General features: G+C 43.4%; 1 protein-coding gene across 3 annotated transcripts in view; it reads left to right on the top strand.

Moving 5' to 3' along the window:
* Positions 1-25,422, top strand: part of NELL2 (neural EGFL like 2) — a 284,768-nt gene that overhangs the window by 248,099 nt on the left and 11,247 nt on the right. For all 3 annotated transcript variants that reach the window (XM_014601082.3, XM_014601081.3, XM_059726036.1), the window contains one exon: positions 4,773-4,913. In XM_014601082.3, the coding sequence (XP_014456568.1) occupies positions 4,773-4,913 (141 nt within the window). The remainder of the gene's footprint in view (positions 1-4,772; positions 4,914-25,422) is intronic.

The raw sequence follows: 25,422 nt of genomic DNA, 5'->3' as shown, positions 1-25,422 counted from the left end.
CCCCATCATTCCTAATAAATAAATTCTATATTTCAGTAGGAGAAATGTACTGTCTAGTATTTTTAATGCATGTGATTAAGTAGCAACCATAAAGATTCACATCCAGTCTGAACAACAACAGTATTCTACTTCCCTCCACCTCTGAGACTACATACTTCATTGATTTTGGGGCGGGTTGTAGTTTTGACCAACCCCAACAGGCTGTCATGTATTGAACATATGATCCCAAGCCTTTAGCACAATAACTTAGACCATGCACTCGTGAGCAAGCTAACTCTCAAACTGTGCACTCCTCAGTGATGTGGGAAGTTCTAGATTTCAGATCTTTCTTTCTTTTTTTTGCCTTACAATCTGCCAGTGTCTAAGAGAACAAGGGAACACCAATAGCATAAGGTACGGACTGCAAAGCAGCCTTTTCTCACCCCAGCAACATAATTCTCATTGATCTTTCTCTGATCTCTCAAAACTGTTCTGAAGTCTCACTGTCTCCTGGCTCCTCACCAGAGAAAGGCCAGAGTTTGTACCATCTGAGAGACAGACAGACTACATAGCTGAAAGTTGTAAAGATTTGCCTTTTCTGAATCCTATAGCAGAACTTATTTTATTGGTATCTTGGGATAGATTGCAAAAATCGAAAATTCTGGTGATTTTTTGCACTAAAGGATTCTTATTTCTAAGTTCCTAATACAGAGTAAGGACACCTTTTGACCATAAAAGTTTCAATGAGATAAATGACCTTAGAATGTAATTCTAGTGAGCATCATTGTAGCATAGTCAGAATAATCTTTGACAGAGAAGGCAATGATCAGGATGAGCTATATTAATGTAGTTTTGACCAACCAATTGTCAAACCATTAGTTGTAAACCATTTTAAAGTCAATACAGTAATAAGTTAACATTGAAAAAATAACTTTTAATGCAATCCTTTTAATACAAAAGTGTAGTATGTGAGTCGACTTCACATGTACCTAAAATACACAACAGCTATTTGCTCCCAGCCTGTACAGGAAAAATGCAGCTAGAAAAAAATGTGGATGATGAATGAGAGATACACAAGAAGGTGTACTTACAAAACACTTATTATTTCAGCTCCTTCAAATTGCTATGTATATGAATTAGGGGTGTGCGAAGCTTCGGTCACCGATTCGGTTTGGAGAAGATTCGGCCCAAATTGGCGGCTGAATCATCGAATCCGAATCAAATCAGGAGACCTATTAAAAGCTCTGAATCAATTTGAAACATCCGAATCGATTTGAAAAAGATTCGGTGATTCGGCGATTCAGAAGGTGGTCTTGCTTGCGGGGAAACAGAAACTGAGAAGGGGTGGGTAGGAGGGGGGAAAAGAGTGCTCTGATATTGACACCTGTAGCTGGCCAGTGACTGTGATCTTTCTGTGAGTTCTGTTCCAATTACAGTGCTCTGGGGGAGGATGTAGAAACAGCATACAAGGCTCTCACTTTTGTGAGAGGTCTGTCTGCAAGCAACAGCATGTGCAAGGTACTGGCTGCAGTGGCTGGCTTCCTAGTCATTCTCTTGCTAGTCTCTCTTCTTGGAAAGTATTGGCTACACCTTAATAATTACCCTTGTCTAGAATCCCTCTACTTATCCCTATCCAATCCATTCCTTTCAATTTATTCTTCTCCCCAAATGCTCTTATCTGTTCTTGTTATTCCCCCCCCCCCCCCCCCTTTTTAAAAAGAAAGCCGTGTTATCCCTAGCAGTGTCTCATCCATCACTGTACAGGAAAGCACATATATTACACACACACACACACACACACACACACACACACACACACACACACACATATTAAACAGATAGAAAATATATTACACACACATTTTCCATCACAGCAAACATTCTGAAGCATGCTGGAAAGGCAGGTGCCAGGTCTTTTGACAGGGGAGGGAGAAGGGGGAGAGCTGCAAGTTCCCTCTCCCCCCCCCAACATAGATGCACCCTCTTTCCTGGCAGCCATGAGTTTTCTGCTGCCAGTGGGAGCAAGGAGATGGGAGCAGTACCTGTCCCTGCACCTGCACCACCTCCACTAACTCCAGAAATACCTACCAGCACCAGCATGACAGTCTCCTCCATCCCAATTTCAGCTTGCAGCGTGAGCCTTCCAGTGCCAGAGAAGGATCTGGATCTGGAAGTAGGGGAACTGAGTGCCATTGCCAGGGAAATTCTGTGGAAGGAGGGGGAATCTGAGTTTGTGCTCCACACCCCTCAAAGTTCCCTTCGAGGCAGGTCTCCTTCTCCGGAAGGCACCTTGGAGGAGGTTGTGGGGGCAGGTGGCTCAGCTTCCCCTGTTGTTGTGCCTCTGCCTACTGAGGAGGGGGATAAGGCAGGATCCCCACCCTCAACCCAGAAGTGGGGGGAGGTAGTGTAGTGTGGGATCATTTTGAGTTGGCAGATGATGCCAGGTATGCTACCTGCCAGCACTGCTGAAGGCAGATCAGCTGGGGCAAGGACGTGAAACACTTCGCCACCACAGCAATGTTGCTGCATCTTAGGAGACAGCACCCCCTTGCCCTTCTTCCTCCTCAGCCTGGCACCAGGGGGAGCATGCCCAAAAAGAAGTCTCCCTCCATACTCCAAATCAATTCAGGACAGTGATCCAAATCACTGAATCAGATCACTGTCCCCCGAATTAGCCGAATCCGAATTGAATACTGGCCGCTTCACACAGGCCTGGTATGAATAAGGAATCCTTGGATTTCAACTTAATTTTATTCACAAGAAGGAAGACTGATGGTGCTGGAAGACTTGTATATTTTGCTCTTTCTACATCTCGTCATGCATTTTTTTAAGAATACACTCCCTTCTTTAGAAATAACAGATCACACTAATGTGATCCAAGAGGGTCTTAGAGCAGAGTTTTGATCCACTATGTATATGACCCACTGGTCAGTGGGCACATCTACATGAGATGCTGACTGTGTAGTAGCTTAATGATACTCCACCCTAACGCGTTACAGCACAGACAGTGCTAATATGCTACTGCGCAGTATTATTAGGCTACTACACAGTAGTGTCACTTAAAAGATGGCCGCCAGTGCTACCGCACAGTAACTCTGGTTACTATGCATTTGTTTAACACTTGCTAATACAAGTACTAAATAAATGTGCAGTAACCACTGTGCAGCAGCATCTCGTATAGACACCCACTGTGTAGGTACCTACCAGGTATCAAATATGTGATGGCAAAAAGTCAATCCCAGACACACATGCCTATCTGGCTAGAATGGTTAAGTAGTACCAGTTTCTGTAGCCAGCAGCATACAGTGGAGTGATGTGACTATTACCACATCCACTTTTGACTGCCTAGTGGGGATGAGCCTCCTGTGTCCAAAAATATATATATGAGGCAAGCACATCTTACCTTTGTTTGATATAAGCCCACTTCCCTTCAGGGTGCTTAGTATATCCCATGGTCTCATTTGGCTGATTTCTCGTTTACTGTTATACTTGGTATACAATACAGTAGTGTCCAGATCTGCAGAAATAGTTATTGTTCCTGGTAGTGAATATCCCTATTTATTCTTATTTATATTCCTTAGTTCCTACATCCCAAGTCATTAATACCATTCAGATAGTAAAGTCTACCACTTGGTGTCCATTCTGTGAGAATAGCTGTTATTTTATAATGGAAATAATGTTGCACAGGTAAGAGGAGAAAATCTGACCCACAATGCAAAGTGTAAGTTAGGCAGCATTGCAGTCCCTGCTGTTGGAAAACAATAAAATACAATATACTCACTTTATATAATGGATTAATGTGTTTAGTAATCAATAAGGCAGGCCTTGCTACATGCTGTATCTGCTGGAGGTGTCCAAAAATTCATTCAAGGAAGGGGCCTTTGGAAAATTTTAGTCAGTGAAAGATGTTTTAAGAAATCCACATTACAACAGCCTGTTAGTAGAAAAAGGGTGTGTTGTATTATATCCTGAGGGCCGGGCTACTTGTTTGGACTGTTATTAATCATGTTTGAAGTGAGAGGGCTAGTGTTGTTCACAATACACGGAGAAAAGGAATAGCTGATTTTCTCGGAAAATCAGAAATTTCTCAGCTGAAATTGTAGAAATGTTCATGAGTGCAATGTTGGCAAAATTGAGAGTGTAATGGAGACCTGTTCATTTGGAAGCTATCTTTTTCTTTCTGAAGAAATAAAATTTGAAGGAAGAAAATCGGGCGTGGTTTGGAAAACATATTATTTAAGGTAAAACCCAAGGGTGAAATATCAGGTTCTGTTTTTTTCTGGCTACATGCACTCTCCCTTGAAAGCAGTTACACTGCCCAGTAGTTATAACCTATGCTCTAGAAGGGCATTAATTCACTGGTTCAGGGAGCCAGTTTTTTTTTTTTTAGTATTCTGCTGAAATACAGAATACTGAAATGCATGGCCTGGACCTATCAGAGGACTAATATTTGGAAATATATCTTATTGTTTGAATCGAGACCTATTCTTTTCTTAGTATCTTTGGCAATAACAGATAGCAGGCTATCTATCATTTATTGTGATTGAATGAGTTATTAATGATTAAACAATAGAGAAACTATTAGATCATTGTCTGTATTCATTAATATAGGCTTGTAGGTATCCTGTATGTTTTATGGAAGGGGTTCAAAAATGCTATATTTTTATTTATTGCAAAACTGAGGATGAAAATATTTTTTTATAAACCCCAGTAATGCAACAAATATGGTGTTGTCAACAAAAGAATGCATCTGATTCATCAGGTTTTTTTCTTTTCTTTGTGTTCCTGTACAGACATTGATGAATGTTCAGATGGCTTTGTTCAATGTGACAGCCGTGCTAACTGCATTAACCTGCCTGGCTGGTACCACTGTGAGTGCAGGGATGGCTACCATGACAATGGCATGTTTTCACCAGGCGGAGAATCATGTGAAGGTCAGTACTTAATAAAAACTTCAAAACCTAGTAGGTCATATACTATTGTAGTTTGCATTACAATAATGCCTAGAATCATCAGCTGCAATTAGGGGTCTGCTGTGCTGGGCACTTCCTGGAAAAGTCTGAAAGACATTCATGAAGAATCCGTGACTTGTCAAGCAGCATGCTCTTCAGCCTCATGGCTTCTTTGATGCAGTAATAACTTCGCATGTTCCTCAATGGTGAGAGGCAGAAGGAGGAAATACAGTGTCTTGGCATAGCTGTGATATGTGATAAGGACTGCAATCCTTGTTGGAAAAGCCCAAGAATTGCTTTTCCTCCTTCCTACTCCAAAGGACAAGGTGGGTAGCTTCAACCTACCCTGGATTGGCTTTCTATCCTGGCTAGCTGCAAAGGAAAACAGAAGAAAGCTAGTCCACTGGTTAAGGAGTGACTTTCCAAAAAAAGAAAAAATTGTCAGATATTACCATATTTGCTTGAATATAAGACAAGGTTTTTTCTCACCAATCAATACTGGGGGGAAAAAGCTCCTCATCTTACAATTGCATACAAGGAAACCTCATTAAATACATTGTCTATCATTAAACTGCTGCCAAAAGCAGTATGTGTTCAGTAATGGAAGTCAACTATGAAGTTGATTAAATGCAGCCAACACAGAACATGACTATAATCCACATGGCCCATATTGGGCAAACATACAGATGGATTTTTTGTATGGTCCTTAAAAAAATAAGGGCACTTGTTCCCCTAGGAGGGAACAAGCACTGGGCCTGGAGGTACTGCAATACCAGCCCAGCACTCAGAGAGGCTGGAGCAAAGTCTGACATCCTCCCTTGGTGCCAAAAATGCTGATGGGAACTTTTTTTTTGACACTTAAAAAAAAAAAAAAGGTGGGGGGAGCATGTATTCCTTCCACAGGAAACTGGCGCCAGGCCTGGAGGTACTGCAATACCAGGGTTGGGTGTCAGAGCCAGCCCTGACACCCTTCACTTGGTGCCAAAAATGCTTGCTCTTAGCCAAAAGGCCAAGAGGCTGTTGGGAACCATTTTTGTTTTTGTGTGTGGCCCTTAAAAAAATGGGTGGGTGTTTCCTTTGCACGGAACTGGCACCAGGCCTGGAGGCACTACAATGCCAGGTGGGCACCAGCAGGTCCAGAGCCAGCTCTGACACCCTACCTTTGATGCCAAAAAGATTTAGTTTTATTAGAGAATGTTAAGGGTCATAGAAAAAATGACAAAGCCATAAGGGAAAGAGTGCCCAAGCAAGGGACTAACATAGGAGGGATGGGGGTGAGAAGGGGAATGCAACTAGGTTACATAGATATAGTGTTAGTCATCTAAGCCTGGAGGTGGGGGAAGAGGTGAAGGAAGGGGAGGGAGGGGATCGTGATGCTGAGAGAAAAAGAGGATAAATACAAACAGACCCGTACAAAAGTTCGCAATGGTGGAGGGAGTGATCTGAGAACAGAAGTCACTCAGTCCATGGAGTCCTATCGCGGGGGTCCTTGCCAGGTGGAGTGAAGTAGTCCATGGTTGGGGTATCTCTCAGAGTCCATTAGTTTTAGAGGGGGGTTCAGGTGATCCCCTCTGGGTCCATCAGTCAGTCTGGTGATTTTGGAGTAAAAAAGGCTGAGATGCTAATAGGAACCTTTTTTGTGTGGCCTTTAAAAAGAACTGCTTGGGTGTTCCCTCTTCAGGGAACTGGTACTGGGCCTAGAGGTATTTCAATACTAGACTGGCATTGGAGCCAACCCTGACATCCTCCCTTTGGTGCCAAAAATGCTACTTTTGCCTTTGACTTTTCTTCGCTCCCACAGCTGAGCTACACCTTTCCTTCGCATTTCCAGTGATTCCTGTTTCTTCACCAGCTTTAAATGCCTGGCAGACATCACCAAATGTGGCCCTAAACAGTTCACCCAGAATTCCTCCATCACCCCTTCTCTCAGCCTGTTGCATATGATTAATATGACCCCACCTTCCATGAGATGGAGCCGGATCAGGTTGCCGTTTTTGGAGGATCCCAGGATTCATGACAAGAACACCCCATCCCAGTTGTGAGTGGGGAGAGGCTAGTTAGCACATGAATCTTTTGTAGGTGGCCTATTTGAGTACACGCACTTACTGAGTAGTGCTGAGCTGTAGGGTCAGCATGCTTGAAAAGCTGTTAACTCTGCTAGGGCTCAGCTCAATGAACTATATGTAGGGACCAACCTAATTCATGGAGGCTGCATCTGGATTTCAAGGTCCCAAATTGGAATTTGGAACTGATTTGGCTAATTTGGCCTGAGACACAAAACTTTTAAAAAATGGTACTATATATAAATATGTACAAAGGTGCTGCTTAGAAGTATGATTAGAGCAGTGGTCATCAACCAGTTGTTCTCGATCCACTGGTAAATATTGGAGCCTCTTGCAGTAGATCTCGGAGCCTCTTGGAGTTGATCCGAGGCTTGGGTGGGGGGCTGAGTGCCTGTGTGCATGCATGCACGTGCCCTAGCCCAGCCCGTCAGTTGTGGGGGAGGGAAGGGGCGGGGGCTAGATCAAGGCCCCCGCAGTGAAGAACAGAAGCAGGAGCAGGGGTAAGTTGAGTGGGGCCCCAGCCAAATGGGACTTGCCTTCTGGGGAAGTGCGCCTCCAAATAATTTTTTCTCCCTCTGCCTCGATCTGCTCCTCTCCCCTTCCCTCCCCACAGACTTACTTGCTCGGTGGGGGGGAAGGAAGGGGAGGGTGGTGGCAGTGCACAGTAGATCTTGGGTTGCTTTTACATACCAAAGGTGATCTCCTACATAAAAAGGTTGGAGACCACTGGATTACAGAGTACTTATGCTAAAACTTGCTGCAGTTTCAAAAAATGTAAACTGTATCAGTTCTAGATGAACTAATTCTATGAGTACCCATAGTAATTTGCTTACATGTAGATCACTATAAGCGTGTTTATTTCAAAGTCAGTGTTTTCCAATTTGCCTCTTACTTCCATGTGCTCAGGGGAGAGCAGAGTCTGACAGTAAGGTAGGTGGGAAGGGGCTGGAAAGGGAAGAAGTTGGGGAGGGGAGTTGTCAAGGGGACTATTTGACCCCCAGATTTATTTTCACTGCTGTAGCTTTGACACAAGAAACATTCAAGGCAAATCTCTAATAATTAGATTGTATGCCTGGAAAACGATAACAAATTTATAAATTTTCCACACATAGGATCTAATTATTGAGCAGTTATCTTATATTTGAGTAAATATGGTACTTAAACATAGTCCTAATGTTTACTAGAGTGGGGTAAAGATTACCAGACTTCCTAGCAGGGGTGCAAATATACCATGGGGGCTGCTGCTTTGAAATCTCAGTATGGGTGTGTGTATCCAGTTAGACCTCTACAATTACCTTGTGTACTAATATGTTCCTGTTTAAGAAACTTTGTCTTCTTGCAGAGAATGATTTAAGGGCCCTAAAACTTCTATCTTGCTTCTATTCTTAAAATTACTGCCTTTAGATAGTGGCAATTGGAGGCATACATTACAAGTTCAAAAATATGTGGGGAGGGTCATTTTAGCACTGTAGAGAATCATTCCAGAGATACGAGTGAATTGTGTTTGGGAGAACAGCAGGTTAGTGCGTATGCAGTTTTTTTAAAAAGCAACTCTCTTAGTCTGAAATCCTTACTCTTTTAAACATTTATGGGTTACTGCTATAGAGGACTTTTTCAGAAAAAATAAGGCTGTGTGATCTGTCACAGTCTGTTTAAATGAAAATTGTGAGTATTCTTTCATATTAGGTAGTTGTAAACGCTAAACGCTCACACAGTGTGAGCCTCTTATCTTTGTTGTTTAGGCTTGGGTCTGTGGGCAGTATCAATCCCAAAGGGAAGGAATTGAATTAATTTCACTAACGCAGGCACACAGAATGTTCTCCACTAAGAGCAAGAGTGACCTTTTCAGTATCCACATCACCACTACTTTACTTCAACATGTTCTCGCCATAGCTGAAGGCGTGTACTCCCAGGTGAATTAGCTGCTTGGCTATTTGAATCAGTTACTGCCTTGATAAGGCTGGCTCTAAAGAAATGGCTACATTTTAGTACTAGTCTGACAGATTTTAGAACAGGAACATGTCAAATAGTTTTGGAGAAACTGTGATCCTACTTAACCATGAGATCACCCCACTATTCCAAATGATGCACCCACCCATTGTTCGTGGTTTATTGGTGGCTGATTTCCTGCATTTGCCTGGTGGCTTTAGCACTGTGACTTGGCAGATGCCAGTCTATCCTACAAGAGATTTGGTTGTTCACCCATATTGAAACTCATGGTATTAAACTTTTCGCAATGTGTCTGTTACTACAGATGAGCATTCGAACTCCCAAGCAACAATGATCCTATTTCTATGCAAATGAAAAGCCAAGGGAAAAGAAATGCACAAACTGTTATGTATATTCAGAATTGCCTCTTAATGGAATGCTTTTTACAGTTTTCTACAAGGTACTAGAAGCTCTTTAATAAATATATACAGAAAGTGACATCTGATTAGAATTCATTCTTCGGTACTAGGAAAATACCTGCATATTGTTGATACTCCCCGTCACTAACAATGGAACACTTTCAGTTTGATTGATTGTCTGTTTGTAACTTTAAATTTTGGAATATGTAACAACTAAAGATGGGAAGGGAGATTAATATTTTATTGGCATCACTCTGTATTCATTCTTGTAGGATGGAAGCCTGACATTGTCTCTCAAATATGGCATTGCAATACAGAAAGTTGAACATCCTAGGACCAGATTATTATATATACCTAATAAAAAATAGTAATTAGTAGAAAAACCTTTCAGACAAAGGAAAACCCTAACCTTTTAATCAGAATTACAGCTAAACCATAAACCATTTCAAAGTTTTATAAACATTTTTTTAATTCTCCCTGCTTTTGACACCTCTTCATATCACTGTTTTATGTCTACTTCAAGAGCAAAGGATCCAAATACAACAAAAGAGCCCATACCTGGTAATAGTTCTGACCTGACCAGAAAAACAAAGCAAAAGAAATGTCACCAGAGTACAAGATTTCTAGCCCAGTTCCTAGTTGAAGCATTCTTTTTTGTTTGTACAAGCAGCCACATTTACATAAACAGAAGTGAAATGAAAATTTTGAGGTTTGCCTATCGCTGAACAATTTGGGGTAAATTCATACCTAATGTAAGCCTGCTTAAGTCCTTTTATCAATAAGGGTCTGTAAAATAAAGAGATTTAGCTCAAAGCTCAATGAGGTAAAAAATATTTGGATAAGTAACCTCCTTCGTTTCTCCATGATCAGTGGACTTCCTTAGTTGCTCGCACCTTTAAACCTCTGGAAATCTCTAGACAAGCTACACTCTTCACACTCAATTCTGTATTGAGGAGTGACTGTTTTCTCAGAAATCTCTTGGGCATACCTTGGAGGTCTCAGAAATGATATAAAGGAGAAATGCAGACTCCAGTGTAGAGTTCTCCAAAAAATAGGAAAGCCTCTTGGCTAACAGTAGTATTCTTCCTTAAATTATGGTTTATATACACATGCTGCTTTTGAAGTGCTAGTACACCAGGAACTTGATATCCAGATCTTCTGGTCAGCATTGCGACATATTCACTTGAGTTCTGGGTGCTTTCATAGTCCTATCCCAAAGGCATATGGAATGATGCAGGACCGACCACCTCTCTGTGTCTTCTTACCACTTGTAGGTTTAAGACTGATCTCCCAGTATCCACACAGCACTCTCCTCTCACAAAGAAAGTTTTCAGTTTAGTGCTTACAATCTTAGCTTAGTGAGCATTTAGTTTCCAGGCTTAAAATATTTTTTCTTGATTATTTAATTTGATCTGCTTCGGAGTTGGATCCTTCTAGCCACCTGATCATCTCAAGGTGTGCCCTTGTGAACTCAGCACCTGTTAGCTCCAGGGCTTCTTCATCTAAGCCTTGAACTTCAAAGGAAAAACTGTCCCTGCGAAGAGCATGGAGAGACAGGGACAGGGACGTGTTCCACCCCCCCTCCCCCTCCCCCACCCCCTTCCCACCCCTGGAGCAGAGCAGATATCCTCAAAAGGCTTAATTTAAAAAGAGGTATTAATCACCTCTCTGCTTTCATTCCAGAGAGTGGATGAAATTGAGTAGTGATTGAACTCCTGAGAGTATATTGTCAATGATCGGTAAGACCATAGTCACTGAGCAGCCTGATTTATTGTATGCTTTGCCAATAGTGCTTCTTTAGTGCTAAATGACAGTGTCAGTACTGAATACTTAAATTTTAGCTTCTTTTATGGGCTGTGCTTTCATCTGGGAATTTACAGCCATACCTATGTTCATGTTAATGAGGTACACCATATAAAAGAACTTCAAGTCATGGGGAACCTAGAATCCCCTTTGTTGTCAGTAGAGCTTTAAATTCCACTTGTACGCAGGCCCAGCCTGCTATCTCAACAGTACTTACCAAATGCTACTGCAGGGCTTTAACTTGGCAGAGATGCACCTGCACTTCCTACCTTGATATGGAATTCCTCTTTGAGTTCCACTGGAATGAAGGCTCTCCCACGTACTCCCCTGCTGCTCCCATGCTTTTATACATCTGGGACATCTAGAATTTTCTACAAATCTAAATATAAGGTCTGTGTTGATAACCAGGTGCCCTGCTGTCCTTCCTCTTGGCCTCTAATACTTTTATTTATAGTGTCTATATGTAGCCACAGTGGAGCCTCTAGGGTCCTCATTGTAGGCATAGCTTTCATGTACAACGTCATAAAAAAAAAAGAAAAAGTCAGGTCCTGTCTATGCTCCCCAGTGCCTGCTTTTGAGTTCCAGGTTTTTGACAGGTCTAAGGGCAGATGCTGAGGACAAGTCCAAAGCAGCTTCCTTCCAGTTTGGAGCACATTGGTAGGTGAGACATGCTCAGACCCATCATCCCTGGACTCACTGCTGACATGGTGTAGACAAGCCCTCAGTGGCAGAACTCCTCATAACACTTGGGATTCAAAGGAAGAACAACCTCAGAATAAGGACATAAGCACTTCTCCTTTAACTCTGGATGAAGTATTGATTTCTTTTACTCCATCTCATCCAAGTTACTATAAATGCTTCCAGAATTTGATGAAGAGTTGCTGAATTGTTCCAGGTCCTACTTATGAAATGCAGGAGGCAGTCAATAAGTTAATAGACATTTTCACTTACAATTGTGCCAGAGAGAGTAGCTCTTGCGATTAATGAACCCCTGATAAAACTTGCCAAAAATATCTGGCAGGTGCTAGATACTGCTTGCCCATGGTCAAGAAAAAAGGACAAAAAACACCCTCTGTGGGAGTGGAATAACTTTGTTCTCATCAGGCACTGGATTCTCTATTGTGGCAAATGCAAATGAATTCAATAGATGGCATCAACCCAAAGTTGCCCCAGATTATAAAGAAAAAATCACTTTGAGCTTTTGGATTTCAAAAATAATTTATCAATGAATTTAGTGTTCAAAATTTCAAGCTCATAGGCTCTGCTTACTAGATCTGATGTTCTTAATTATACATTTCCAGACTATTAACAAATTGCCACAAGAAGATTCAGAGGGATTCAAGATCCCAATATCTGAAGTGCAATTAAGGTGAAAAACATTTCTGCAGGCAGCTCTGAATACTACAGCCATTACCTCATTACCCATGGCAATGTCCACAGTAGTAGGGTGCTATTCTGGGCTATGGGGTTCCAAAATATAAGAGAAGTGCAACAGCAGTGAAGGATCTTCTATATGAGGGTTTAAATTAGTTTAAACGAATTAAATTGTAAAATGGATGATCCCCTCTTCACATTTTGAAGGGTTTTTAAGGCATACCTTGCTTTCTTGGATTTATTTGTGGCAGATAGGAGCCATCAATGTCAAACTTTCTGTTCCTGAGGGAAAAAAGAACCTGGGATCCCTGTCAGATGCATTATTTCTTTCTTGGCCCCATGCAGTAATATATACTTGTCCCTTAATTTCACTGCTCTTGAAGGCACTCAGAAAAATCAGTTAAGATGCAGCCAAGCTCACCCTAATCTCTCCCACATGATTGAGGCAATTCTGGTACTCAGAGATGAGGCAATTGTTAAACTGTTCCTACAAAACTATTTCCACTAATCCCACTTGTGTATCAGAGTGAAGGGGCCATCCTTCTTCCCAATCCATCCATCCTCTGCTTCAGATGTGGTTTCTCAAAAGGACATATTCAGCATACACAGCATTCTACCCAATACAGTGTAAGCTACTTAAGAACCTCGTTGGTAAGGAGGGCAGCCATTCATGCAAATGGAACCAGCGATTTGTCAAACCTGATTGATTTCAGTATTAAAAGTACCACTTGAACTGACTTAAAGAAGGTGTCTAATTGATGCAGGAACAACCTGCTGCCTGCTCTTCCATCTCCTTAGACTCGTTACCTTGTTGTTACACATAGTGTGTGTTCAGCCTTTGCTCAGATGGTTGCAGTTCATTAAGGACTTATATTCAGAGCACTTACCTCTAATAGCAGCCTTGAAATTAATAATATGGGGCCAGGGCTGCTAATAGCACTACACAGAAATAGTCAAAACTGGGGGCATCTACACAAGAAGCTACTGCACAGTAGTTCATTGCTACTGTGCAGTAGCATTGGTGGGCACTAACCGTGACACGTCACTACTTCACAGTAGTAACAAGCTACTGCACTGTCTGAAAAAAAACTGTGCCGGTACTCAAGTATGCAAGTACTAAATGACAGTCCAGTAACAGCTGCACAGTTCACCACTCGTGTAGATGCAGCCACTGTCTAGAAGGATTAAGCTCCCTGTGCACAGGTAGGACAGTTTTCTAGTTGCCAGATTAGCTCTTTAAATGCTGCTTAGAGTTAGACTTTAATAGGAAAGACTGTGCCAGAAAGAATTGCCACTGAGTGGGGAAGATTTTCAGTTTTATATGAGCATCGCCCATTTCAACTTGCTTATGGGACTGCTTACTCTCCCTAAAGAACTTTGGATTTCCATTTAATTTTTACAGGGTATGCGTCTTAGCAACTTGTACGTACCAACCACTGAAAGGATATACAATATTTCCCATTCCATTTTTTCCTAAGGTTTTATTGGAGTTTTTCCATCCATAAGAGAAGTAGCCCCACATAAGTACCAGCAGTGGTTCCTCAATTTGAATCCATAGCAACATTTTCCTCTCGCACATCTATCAAGTAATAGCTCTTCCCCCCACAATGGCTTCAGCTGGCAGGGTTGAGGACATGGGAAGGCAGAGCTTTCCTTAGGGCTTGTCTTAAATTCCTACCAAAAATCATGTCAGATTATGCATCAACCTATAATATTTTTCTAAAACTTATTGTTATCATTTTAAAGCTAAACATTAGATGGGTACATCCAGGAGTGGGTCGAGGAGGGAGGGAAGGGCTAAACACCCTTTCATCTCTGCAATACGTACACAGTGAGCTCTTTGAGCTTACCAGCTCCTCAGCCTGGCTCCTGGCTGCAGTCACTGTTTTGGCACAGCTGTGGGACCCAGAAGCTGAATGTTGCTACTGCTCCCCACCATTTTCCCCTGCTGCCAAATTCAGTGGCAGGCAATGGGGTACGTGGGACCAGAAGTGGCTTTCAGGGGCTCCAACTAGGATCTGCTCTAACAAGCTGGTGAGCTCAGAGAGCTCATTGTGCATGTGCCACACAGCCAAAGGTGGGACTGAAGGAGCGTTTAAACATACTCCCCTGGATCCACCTGGGTGTAGCATTTTAGGTTCCTACCTTCCATCCACTTTTTTGTATATTTAGTCCTTAGTCTTTTACCAACAGTGAGCAAAACCCTGCAGGTTCTCTCCTAGCTTGCTCTTAACCCTTGTTGATGGGTTATCCCATTCACATTCAAAGATTATCATAGAATCATCAAAAAGTAAGACTGGAAGGGACCTCAGGGGCTCATCTATCCCAACCACCCTGATAAAACTATCCCAGTCAAGTGTTCTGTGTAATCGACTTTTAAAAATTTTAAGGGTGGAGATTCCACAACTTCTCTAGGGAGCTTGTTCCCAATGGGAAAAAAACCTTCCTAATATCTAACCAAAAGTTCCCTTCCTGCAATTTAAGGCCACGACTTCCTGTTCTGTCCACTGTGGCAGTAGAGACTATTTTTCTTCATCCCCTTTATAAGCACTCTTCAGTTATCTGAAGACTGTTATCAAATCCTTCCTTCTTGAAACTAAATGATCCCAGTTATTTCAGCATTTTCTCTTAAGTCATGTTTCCTAAACCTCTAATCGTTTTTGTCACTCTGCTGGACTCTTTCTAGTTTGTCCACATCTGTTTGAAGTGAAGGGCCCAAAACTAGAGACAGTACTCCAAGTGAGGTCTCACCAGTGCTGAATAAAGAAGAATCATTTCCCTTATCTTGCAAATGACACTCCTTTTAATACAGCTCAGTATGCTATTGGCCTTTTTTTGTAATAAGAACGTGAGGTTGGCTGTATTTAGTTTATGGTTCACTGTAACTGCCAGCTCCTTTTCTGCAGTATTTCACTTAATCATTCCCCAGTCTGTATTTGTGTATGCAGTTGTTTCATGTTAAGTGGAACATCCTGCACGCTTGTCCTTATCACATTTAAACTGATTGATTTTGGACCATTTTCCAGTTTCTCAAGTTCATTCTGAATCTTAATCCTACTCTCCTGAGATTCTGCAACTGCACTCAAGTTGGTGTTGTCTGCAAGCTTGCTAAGTGTGCACTCAGTGTTGTCCTACAAATCATTAATGAAGATATTCAACCATACTTGGCATATGGAGAGCCCTGCTTGATACTTTCTCCTAGTTAGACATTCAGCCATTGATAACTGCTACTTTTTGAGCACAGTGAACCAACCCAGCTGGGTGAGTTTGCTGGTATCTAAGCAAAGGCAGGCTCCGGAGAATATTAGAGCCTATTCCACTAGAGCACAATCAACCTCCACTGCTTCTCTGAGAAGTATTCCCATAGCTCACCTCCACAACTCTGCTACCTATACGCACCTTTACTAGACCTTATGCCTTAGTAGAAACATTCAGAGCAGCTGCTTCCTTTGATTGATAGTCCGTCTTCAAATGGGATTCCAACACCCAACCTTTTCATAGAATCATGGAAAAGTAGGGTTGCAAGGGACCACAGAAGGTCATCTAGTCCAGCCCCTGCTCAAAACAGCAACATCTGTATGCAAACCATCCCATACAAACGCTTATGTAACCTATTCCTAAAGCTACACAAACAAAAACAAGGAACATAACCCAAAGATACCAAGAACACCCTAACCTGCCACAGGTAAAGTGGGGGGATAAGGGATCTGTTAGTGTCCTGCCATTGCAAGGGTTGTTAAAAGGAATCATGAAATCTAAGGAAAAGGAACACACACCCTGCTACAGAGCAATGCTAAACCTCCAAGGGCCTGAACCAGTCTGATTGTAGTGTAAAATTCCTTCCTGATCCCAAAGGTGATTATCAGTTTGACCCTGAGCTCTGGGGCAACACCCTCTAACTAGGAACTTTCAGGTTTTAGGTCCCTCAGGAACATTGGCACACCCCAAAGAAATCACTCAATGCTCCTGAGCAAGGTGAAAAATAACCCCTGACATCTGTAGTGACAGAAGAGGAAAAAACTTCTCAGCCCCATGGGGCAGTTATATAAGGTTGATAAAGGGCTTAGAAGGCAAGCCATCTGAGGAGAGGGAAGGAAATAATCATATTCAGCTTGTGGAAACGGCAATTAGAAGTCCCTAACAAAGTTCAGAAGCATGGGAAAAACCAAACTCACTCCGTCTGTTCTGCAATCTGAGGACAGCTAACAACTTCACACATCACACCCCCTTTCTGTCATCCTTTCCCTTTCATAAACTTATCCCAGGCCCCTTAATGTGCATTTGTAACTAAGCTTGTTGTGGAGAACCTGTTTCATACTTCTGATTCTGAGCATTGTCCTCTCCAGTATCTATCTACTCTGGGCAGTAGAGCTTTTGTGATCTCCCAGCAATCCATGCACGTAGGGGACGTTCTTCTGGGCATCCATCTGTAGCTCTTCACAGAACACTCCAGGCATAACTACCACTAGACCATCCCTGATAATGCTTATGCAGCCTCCTGCTGAAAACTTCCAATGAAGGAGATTCCAAAATGTTCATAGGTAGTCTGTTCCACTGCCTCACCACTATAACAGTAAAGACCTTTTTTCCTGATGTCCAATCTACACCTATTTTGCTGCAATTTCAAGCCATTGGCATGTGTCCTTCTTTCCGCTGAGATGGAGAAAAATAACATGTTATATTTTGGGAGGGGTGTTATATGCAGACATAATACAATAATTAGCACAGTGACTGCTGTTCTTTGAGATGCATTGCCCACAAGTCTGCATGTGTGTGTGTAAATGTGTATATATATTTCTATGACTCATCCTTCCTTTCTGCTCCAGAGTCCTAGTATTTAGTTGGATTCTCTAGCAGAGAAGGGACTGGTCTTTCACTACTTTTTGTACCTTCAGTATGGGAGCATGAGTGTACTTGGGCAGCCATGTGCTGCTGACCAAAAAGCTGTAATGTCCCATGCACAGAGGAAATTAAAAGAACAGAAGCTGTATATATGGCTAATATATTTCAAAGAACTAGAGTTACTGCAAGACAAATAACTTAAAAACCTTAAAATGTACAACATCAGACCTATTGAAAGTTCTCTCGTGTTAAATAAGCAAGATTTGGTTCACAATTAACCTCTGGATAACTATTGACATTTTGCAGGATTTTCCCAGTGCAGACTTCTTGAGACTCACCCATCACTATTTATAAGGTTCAGACTATTTGATTCCTCAGCTCTGTATTGTGAGTGGGCTCCAGTACATTTATTTGTTTTTAGAAGGTAGTATGGGAGTGATAATAATGATATAACACCCATGTTTGGGGTTTCTGGAAATTTGCAGCCTGGACTCCCTGCTTCATCCCTTCATTGTATTCAGCAGTAATTGAACCAGGGTTCATTTCCCAGTGTCCTCATTAGTTTACAGAGTTTGCTGCCCCAGCTACAGCTGTAAACAAAATGTCAGCATCATAATTCACTGTTTATGGTGGTTTGTTGTAAATCCAAAATCAAATCACTGAAGCAAGATTTTGCAAGAGGTGGATGATTTGTGCTTAAATATTTTGCAGATAATGACTAAAGTTTGATGCTGATGGATAATGTAGATGTGAATTTCATGTATGCAAGTTTGGCAGGCAAGGTTCTTTGGGTAAATGTGATATCTTTTATTAGACCAACTAAATAGTTGGAAAAATTGTTCTTTGTAAGCTTTTGGGCACAAACACTTCTTCTTCAGGAATTGGTGAGATTCTGCTGTTGGTTTCGGTGCTCCCCTGGATAGTTTAGAAGCCAATATGCAAAAATGCAGATCTGTGAAAATGCAACTATCTGGTAGACAATAGGTGGGGAGGTGGGAGGTGGAAAGGGGATATTGACCTGGTGAAAGAATGCAGCTAGTACACTGTAGAGAGGTTACCTAGGGTTCTCAGATGGCAGGCAGGTTACAATTTGACATACATCCAATGTCTATATTTAGTCCATTATTTTTTGTATCCAGTAGCTAGATCTATGAAGTGAAGTTTGTAGGCTTTTCTACAAAAGTGTTTTGTAAGTTCACTTTGAGGATTAGAACTGAGAGATCGGAGAGGGAGTGATTGTCCTGTAAGAAGTGGACACCCGCAGGTAATTGAATATTTTTGTCTTTGATGGATTTTTAGTGTGCATTCATTGTGGTGTGCAGTTGTTGTTTGGTTTCTCCTACATATTTTCCATCAGGGCATTTAGTGCACTAGATGAGATATATTACATTTCTGGAGGTGCAAGTGTAATGTCCAGGAATGGTGATGTAGTTGTGGGATGTAGTTATTGTAAGAGTGGTGGAGATGTGTTGGCAGGTTTTTTATTTCTTATCCAAGAATGATCTGGATTCATTCGGTGTGGTGTGGGCCATAGGAAGTTTCTGGTGATGAGATTAGCAAGGTTTGGCGCTTGTTTAAAGGCTAGGATGGGTGGTTCTGGAAAGATTTATTTGAGCATTTGGGTCTTCTTCTAGCATGGGTTGCAAGTGTTTGAGGATTTTCTGTATGGGTTCCAGGGAAGGATGGTATGTCATAAATAATGGTGTGAGGTTCGTGGGGGTTTGCTTTTTGTACTGCAGTAATTCTTCATGTGGTATCTGGGTGGCTCTTTCAAAAGTGCAATTTATGTCTCTTGAAGAGTGTCCTTTTTTGGTGAAAGCCCTTTTGAGATTTGCCACTCTGTGACAGGTACACGATGTGGGCCGACCTAAACGTGGCCCGCACACCTGTTCCTGGGGGCAACTGCCCGCCTACTCGCCTGCCATGCCTTGTTGTTAATTAATTAATTGGTGTTAATTAGCGGGAGGCTGCCCTTGTACTGCCCCGCTGCCAGGGGGCGCTATCTGCAGCTCTGTTTCCTCCCCTACACTGCAGTCCACACCTCGCTGATGGAATGGATGTGATGTCTCATTCTAATTATGATCTGGTTCCTTTTTGTCCTTTCTGAGCCTCCTCAGTTACGCCGCCCCCTCTCTAGGGCTCCCCAATAATGCCCCCTTCCTCTGGGGCTTCTCGGCAACTGCCCCCTCTCTGGGGGTTCCCCGGTAGTGCCGCCCCCTCTCCGGGGCTTACCACGCCTGCACTGGGGCTGCTTAGTAACTGCCCCCTTTTCTGGGGCTTTTGCCCCCTCTCAGGGCGCTCCTCAATACTGCTGCCCCCTCTCGGGGTCTTTTCTGTCAAGCCGCCCTCTCTGGGCTCAAGATGCCCGCACTGGGCTTCTCAATAAGGCCGCCCCCTCTCTGGGGCTCACCATGCCCTCACTGGGGCCTCTCAGTAATGCCCCCTCTCTGGGGATTCCCAACTGCCCTTCTCTAGGGCTGGGGTCTGTGCACCCCGAATGCTGCGCCCTCACTGGCACTGGGGTCCTCACACTCCTCTGTGAGTTCCCTATGAGGCCTCCTCCAACCCCTAATAGCCTCTCCCAAACCACCGGTCACAAACAACAACATAAACGCAAGCCCTTCGGCTATAACATAAACAGAAGCCACCTGGCCCAAACAACATTCGGTCCTACCAGTGACCCTTTAACTCTCAGCAATGTTGGATGCAGCTCCTGTATCAGGTTTCCCCTCTCTCCCAGGGCAAAGAGCTCCTTCCTCCTTGGCAGCTGGCCCCTAGGGCTTATAAGGGAGCCAGGCCCTGCCCCTTTTGGTCAGCTGACCTTCCCTGGTTGCCCCGGCAACCCACAGCTGGGCTCCTTATTTCTTGCTAGGGCTTCCTCCCTAGCAGTTTTCCCCTCTTTGGGAGCAGGGCACCTCAGTGGTCTGTGACACACTCCCGCAATTACTACACCCCACAATGGAACCGTCACCATTCTTGGATGTTAACCTGCACCTCCAGAAATGTAATATATCTCATCCAGTGCAGTAAATGCCCTGATGGAAAATATGTAGGAGAAACCAAACAACAACTACATACCAGAATGAACACAAACTGAAAATCTATCAAAGTTAAAAATACCCAATTACCTGTGGGTGAACACTTTCTCTCCAATCTGTCAGTTCTAATCCTCAAAGGGAATTTACAAACTATCGCTCACAGGATCATTGTAAACTATTCTGACAGTGAATACAGCCAGTTTATCGAACAGTTCTTCAATGAGCTCCAGGTTGTTGCAGTGTCTCCATGTACATCAAATCTTTTGATTGTAAAATTCGCTTCATTGATGTCATTTTACCATAGCGAAAGAAACCTCCCACTGTATTTACTCCAGTGACTCCATAAACCCCAAGAATAGCAGACATTATATCATGCTCTGGAAATAATGAAAGGCAGTAGTAATATGATGGTGCATCTCCTGGTTTCTTCTTGTACATGTATATATCCTGCTCAGTCACATAGAATCATAGAATAAAAGGACCAGCAGGGACTTGCAAGATCATCAAGTCCGGTCCCCTGCCATGGGCAGGAGATTATTGGGCTCAAACAAGTTCAACGAGGGTCTTATCCAGCCTCCTCTTGAACACCTCCAAGGATGGTGACTGCACCACTTTTGCTGGGAGTGTGTTCCAGGTTCTAGTTACTCTCACGGAAAAGTTTTTCCTAACATCCAGCCTAAATTTTCCCTAAATTAGCTTGTGCCCATTGGTCATTTTCCTCTCAAGGCGTGCCTTCCTGAAGAGTTGCTGCCCTAGATCTTGGTGTTCACCCCTGATGTACTTGTAGGCAGCTATCAAGTCATGTCTCAGTCTTCTCGTACTCAGACTAAACTGACCCAGTTCCTGGAGTCTCTCCTCATAGGAGAAATCTAAATACTTCCTGAAATCTAAGTAAATAATATCAGCCTCATGACCCTTATCTAGCTGGTTAGTTACCTGGTCATAAAAGGATACCAGGTTTGTCAGGCTTGATCTACCCTCAACAAAGCCATGCTGGTTGCTTCTTAATACCCCACCAGTTATGAGCTTGTAATTGATGACCTCCTTAACAATTTTTGCAAAATTTTTTCCAGGACTGAAGTCAGACTGACTGGTCTATAGTTTGCAGGGTCATCCCTCTTCCATTTCTTAAAGATAGGTACCACACTGGCCCTCTTCCAGTCATTTGGGACCACTCCTGAGTTCCACAACTCTGCAAACAGCTTTGCCAGAGGCTCCGCTATGAGCTTGGCCAGTTCTTTCAGGACTCTCAGATGCAGGTCATCTGACCCAGCAGACTTGAAAACATCCAAATGTTCTAAGAGTACCATCACCTGTTTGGGACTGATTTCATGTGATTTGTTGTCTTCCCCATATTCCCTGAGCCTCTGGACAGGTGAAGAGCTCCCTTCTGATTTCAGGAATACCGATGTCAAGTATGTCTTTAGGAGCTCTGCCTTTTTGTGGGGATCAACTCTAGGTTGCCCCTCTGTATTCAGTATGGGTCCCGCAGAGGAGCTTGATTTTTTTCTTGCTCCCTATGTACCTATAGAAGGACTTTTTGTTGTAATTTATTTCGGTTGCAAGCTTGATCTTCATGCCTGCCATTGCTTTCTGTGTCTCATACCTGCAGACCCTGGCTATGTAAGTGTACTCCTCTCTGGTTGCTGAACCATTTATCCATTAGTTATATGCTTCTTTTTTCTTTTTCAATAGTTCCCTAATATCCCTGTTGAGCCAAGCAGGTCTCTTGACTCCTTTCATGCTTTTTGACCGCATGGGATTGGCCTCTTTTTAAGCAGTGAGAATTGCCCCCTTGAGGAAGCACCACTGTTCCTGAACTCCCAAATGTCCAGTTCTGGTTGCAGAGGGCCTCTCTAACTAGACTACTGAGTTTGCCAAAGTCTGCCTTTCTGAAGTCTAGGACTTCTGTTCTACTAACTGAATTCCCAGCATTTCGGTGGATGGTGAACCTAATCAGATCATGATCACTGTTGCCCAGAGTACTTTCAGGTCCTCAGGTCACCTACCATGCCCTCCCCTTTGGTCAGCACTAAGTCCAGAGTGGCTTTGCCCGTAGTTGGCCCTTCCACAACCTGTCTCAGGAACAGGTCATCAGTAGCTGCCAAGAAGTTGCCTGACCTGCTGGAGCTGGCTAAATGGTCCTCCCAACAGATATCAGGGTAGTTGAAGTCACCCATGACAATCAGGTCTTTAGTGCTGGCTGCCTCAGTCAGTTCTCTGGAGAATGTCTTATCATTCTCCTCTTCTTGGGAGGGAGGCCCGTAGTAGACTCCCACCATCAGCTCTCCCTCTCCTGAACCCCTTGTATCTTGACCCACAGGTTTTCAAGGGACCTCTCCCTGCTATCAAACATGACCTGCAGGGAGGGGGTACCACTCTTTCACATAGAGGGCCACACCTCCTCCCTTCTTCCCTACTCAATCGTTCCTATAGAGTCTATAGCCCTTGATACCCACTGTCCAATCGTACATATCATCCCACCAGGTCTCCATCAAAACCAACGAGGTCAAATTCCACGTCTACTAGAAGGAGTGCCAGTTCCTCCTGTTTATTACCCAGGCTTCTGGTGTTCCCATGAAGGCACCTTAGTGTACCTCTAGTCACCTCAGGTTTTCTGTCACTCTGCAAGTGTCAGGGCGTTAGTGCTCATCTGGGTGTCTACTATGTGAATGCCTTCCCCTAGGTCATCATGGCTAAAAGATTCATGTAAATCAGTGGAACCTTCCCCCTCTTTCCAAGACATGCCTAGTTTAAAGCCCTCCTCAGCAAGTTGGCAGTTCAGGTAAAGAAGAGCTTCTTCCCTCTGCCTGTGAGGTGAATACCATCTCTTGCATATAGACCACTGCCATTGAACTCACAGACATGTGCCAGGATAATTCTCAAGCATATACTGTATCAAAACTTGTGCTTAAGTCCTTGCATTCTTCAGCTTTTTTTGCAAGTTAATTCTGTGCATCCTGGGAAAGTTGCTGTAGGGGGTTCTTTTTGAATGTTGAAGTTATTTCACATATGACACACACATCATTATCGAATGTTTGAGGTTTTTTCTTGGTTCCTTTTGGCAGTGTTGCAACTAAAAGTGCTGGCCTCTTGTTTTGTTGGGTAATTCCAGCCCCTGTTCTATTATCCATTATTCTTAACTAGTTGTCTTCTCTAGATTCACTACAAAAGAAGAAATAAAAAATTAATGTAGATAAGAAGTAACAATAGAAGGATGGGATTACCAAACCATTAAGAGCAGATACCATTATATGATGTATGTTATACCTTAAGAAGTGGTCAGTAATGTTGTTGTTTTGTATTTAAAGGCTTAGAGTTGCCAGCAGGCCATTACTCATCAACAGGGATACAGGTTTTCTGTTTCCCACGGAAAAACAGAAAAAAGATGCGGATTTTCCCTTTTAACTGAGAGAATCATGGACTTCTCATTTTAACAGAGAAACAAATGGATTTTCCACTTTTGCAAAGAGCTCTTTGCAGGCTGGCAGAGCTCCAGCCTTCAGCTGAGGGGAGTGGGAGGAGGGTGGTCAGGCAGGGGGTGCCAGGTGCATGTGCACATGTATGCATGCTTATATATGGCCACCATGCAGCCTGGAAAAGCAGCTCCCCCAGGTAGGTCTGGCAGTGGATGTGGGATTAAGGCTTCCAGAGGGAAATAGGGAATGAGGGAGTTGGGCAGGGCTCGGGCAGTGTGTGGGGCTTGGGGCCCAGGACTGTGCTTGGCCACAGGGCCTCAGCAAGGGATGGGAATGGACTGCAGGCGGCTCATCCAGGGGGCGTGGGTGTTGGCTCCCTGCCGCTGCATGCACTCCCGGGGTTGGGGGGGGCATGTCCCCCAAGATGTGTGCGTGGGGGGTGGGGGCAGGGGTAGGCTGCCCACTGTGGGCTCAGGCTCCCTGCCTTGCTGCCCTCAGCCTGGGGGCCTCCACGGCCCCGCAGGTGGGACCTGGCAGGACAGACAGGGGGTGGGCAGGGAAACTCCTTGCTGCTGCGAGCCCTGCTCCACTTTGGTGAGGTGCCCCCTGCCCACCCAGCAGCAGCAGGGGTGATGGTGTGGAACTGTGCTGCTTTGCCCGTGCTGTACCATGGGGGAAGGGAAGCCAGGCTCTGCACTCCGCTTCGCTGTCGCTGCCTCCCTTCCTAGTCCCATAACCCTGGCAGCTTGGGACCCCCTCTGGCAGGACTGTGGGTGGCATGGGGCACCAACAGGGCCAGGGGGCCTGTGGGTGGGGAGAGAGGAACACCAGCAGGACTGTGGCTATGACTTGGGAGTGAGGGGCACCAGCAGGGTTGGCGGTGTGTGGCTTGGGAGTGAGGGGCCTGGACTTGCATCCTGGTGAGCAAAGGGGACAGGGGGAACTCTGATTTTCCAAGATAAAAAAACCCCCAAAATCAAATACCAAAATATATAGGAATTTAGAATGTATTTTACTATAGTGATTGAGGTACCAGTAGGCTTGCAAATTGCTTTAAAATTATAAATATATCAGTAAAACATTGTGTCCAGTTTCTTAACAATATATATAGTGGTGTTTCATTTTAATCCTGGATTTTTTTTTTTTGTGAGGAAAGTTGCAGTGTTTTATCAGAGAATTTGCGATTTTTAAACAGAGAAATCAAGGATCCCTGATTATCAAAAGACAAAGCAAGTTTGTAGGTTATTGCAATACCTATATAAAGTTGTTTAGAAAATCAAAATCAGCCTCATAGGTACTGAGATATCAGCTTTTATTCATCTTGTTAGTCATGGCCACCATTTTCAAAGATGGTAGCTAAATGTCAAGATTAGAAAAGTGACTCCCAGGCTACATTTCTTCCTTAGCACCTCAGTTATAAATTTCAAAAATAAAAAAGGTCCCTCCCAAAAAATGCACAGACTTTATATATATGACTGGACTACAAAATGGTATAGAGCAAAGCAGGAAGTTGAGTACTGGTAAATGGTTACTCGAGCAAAGCGTTCCCTGTATAAACAGAGGTAAGACAGGGATGTGTGCTGTCCCTGAAGTTAAATGCACGT

Source organism: Alligator mississippiensis, chromosome 4 (genome assembly GCF_030867095.1).
Source record: "Alligator mississippiensis isolate rAllMis1 chromosome 4, rAllMis1, whole genome shotgun sequence".
In the NCBI taxonomy this organism is placed as follows: domain Eukaryota; kingdom Metazoa; phylum Chordata; order Crocodylia; family Alligatoridae; genus Alligator; species Alligator mississippiensis.
Note: the sequence above shows the minus strand (reverse complement) of the source record. Positions and strands in the feature narration are given on the sequence as shown.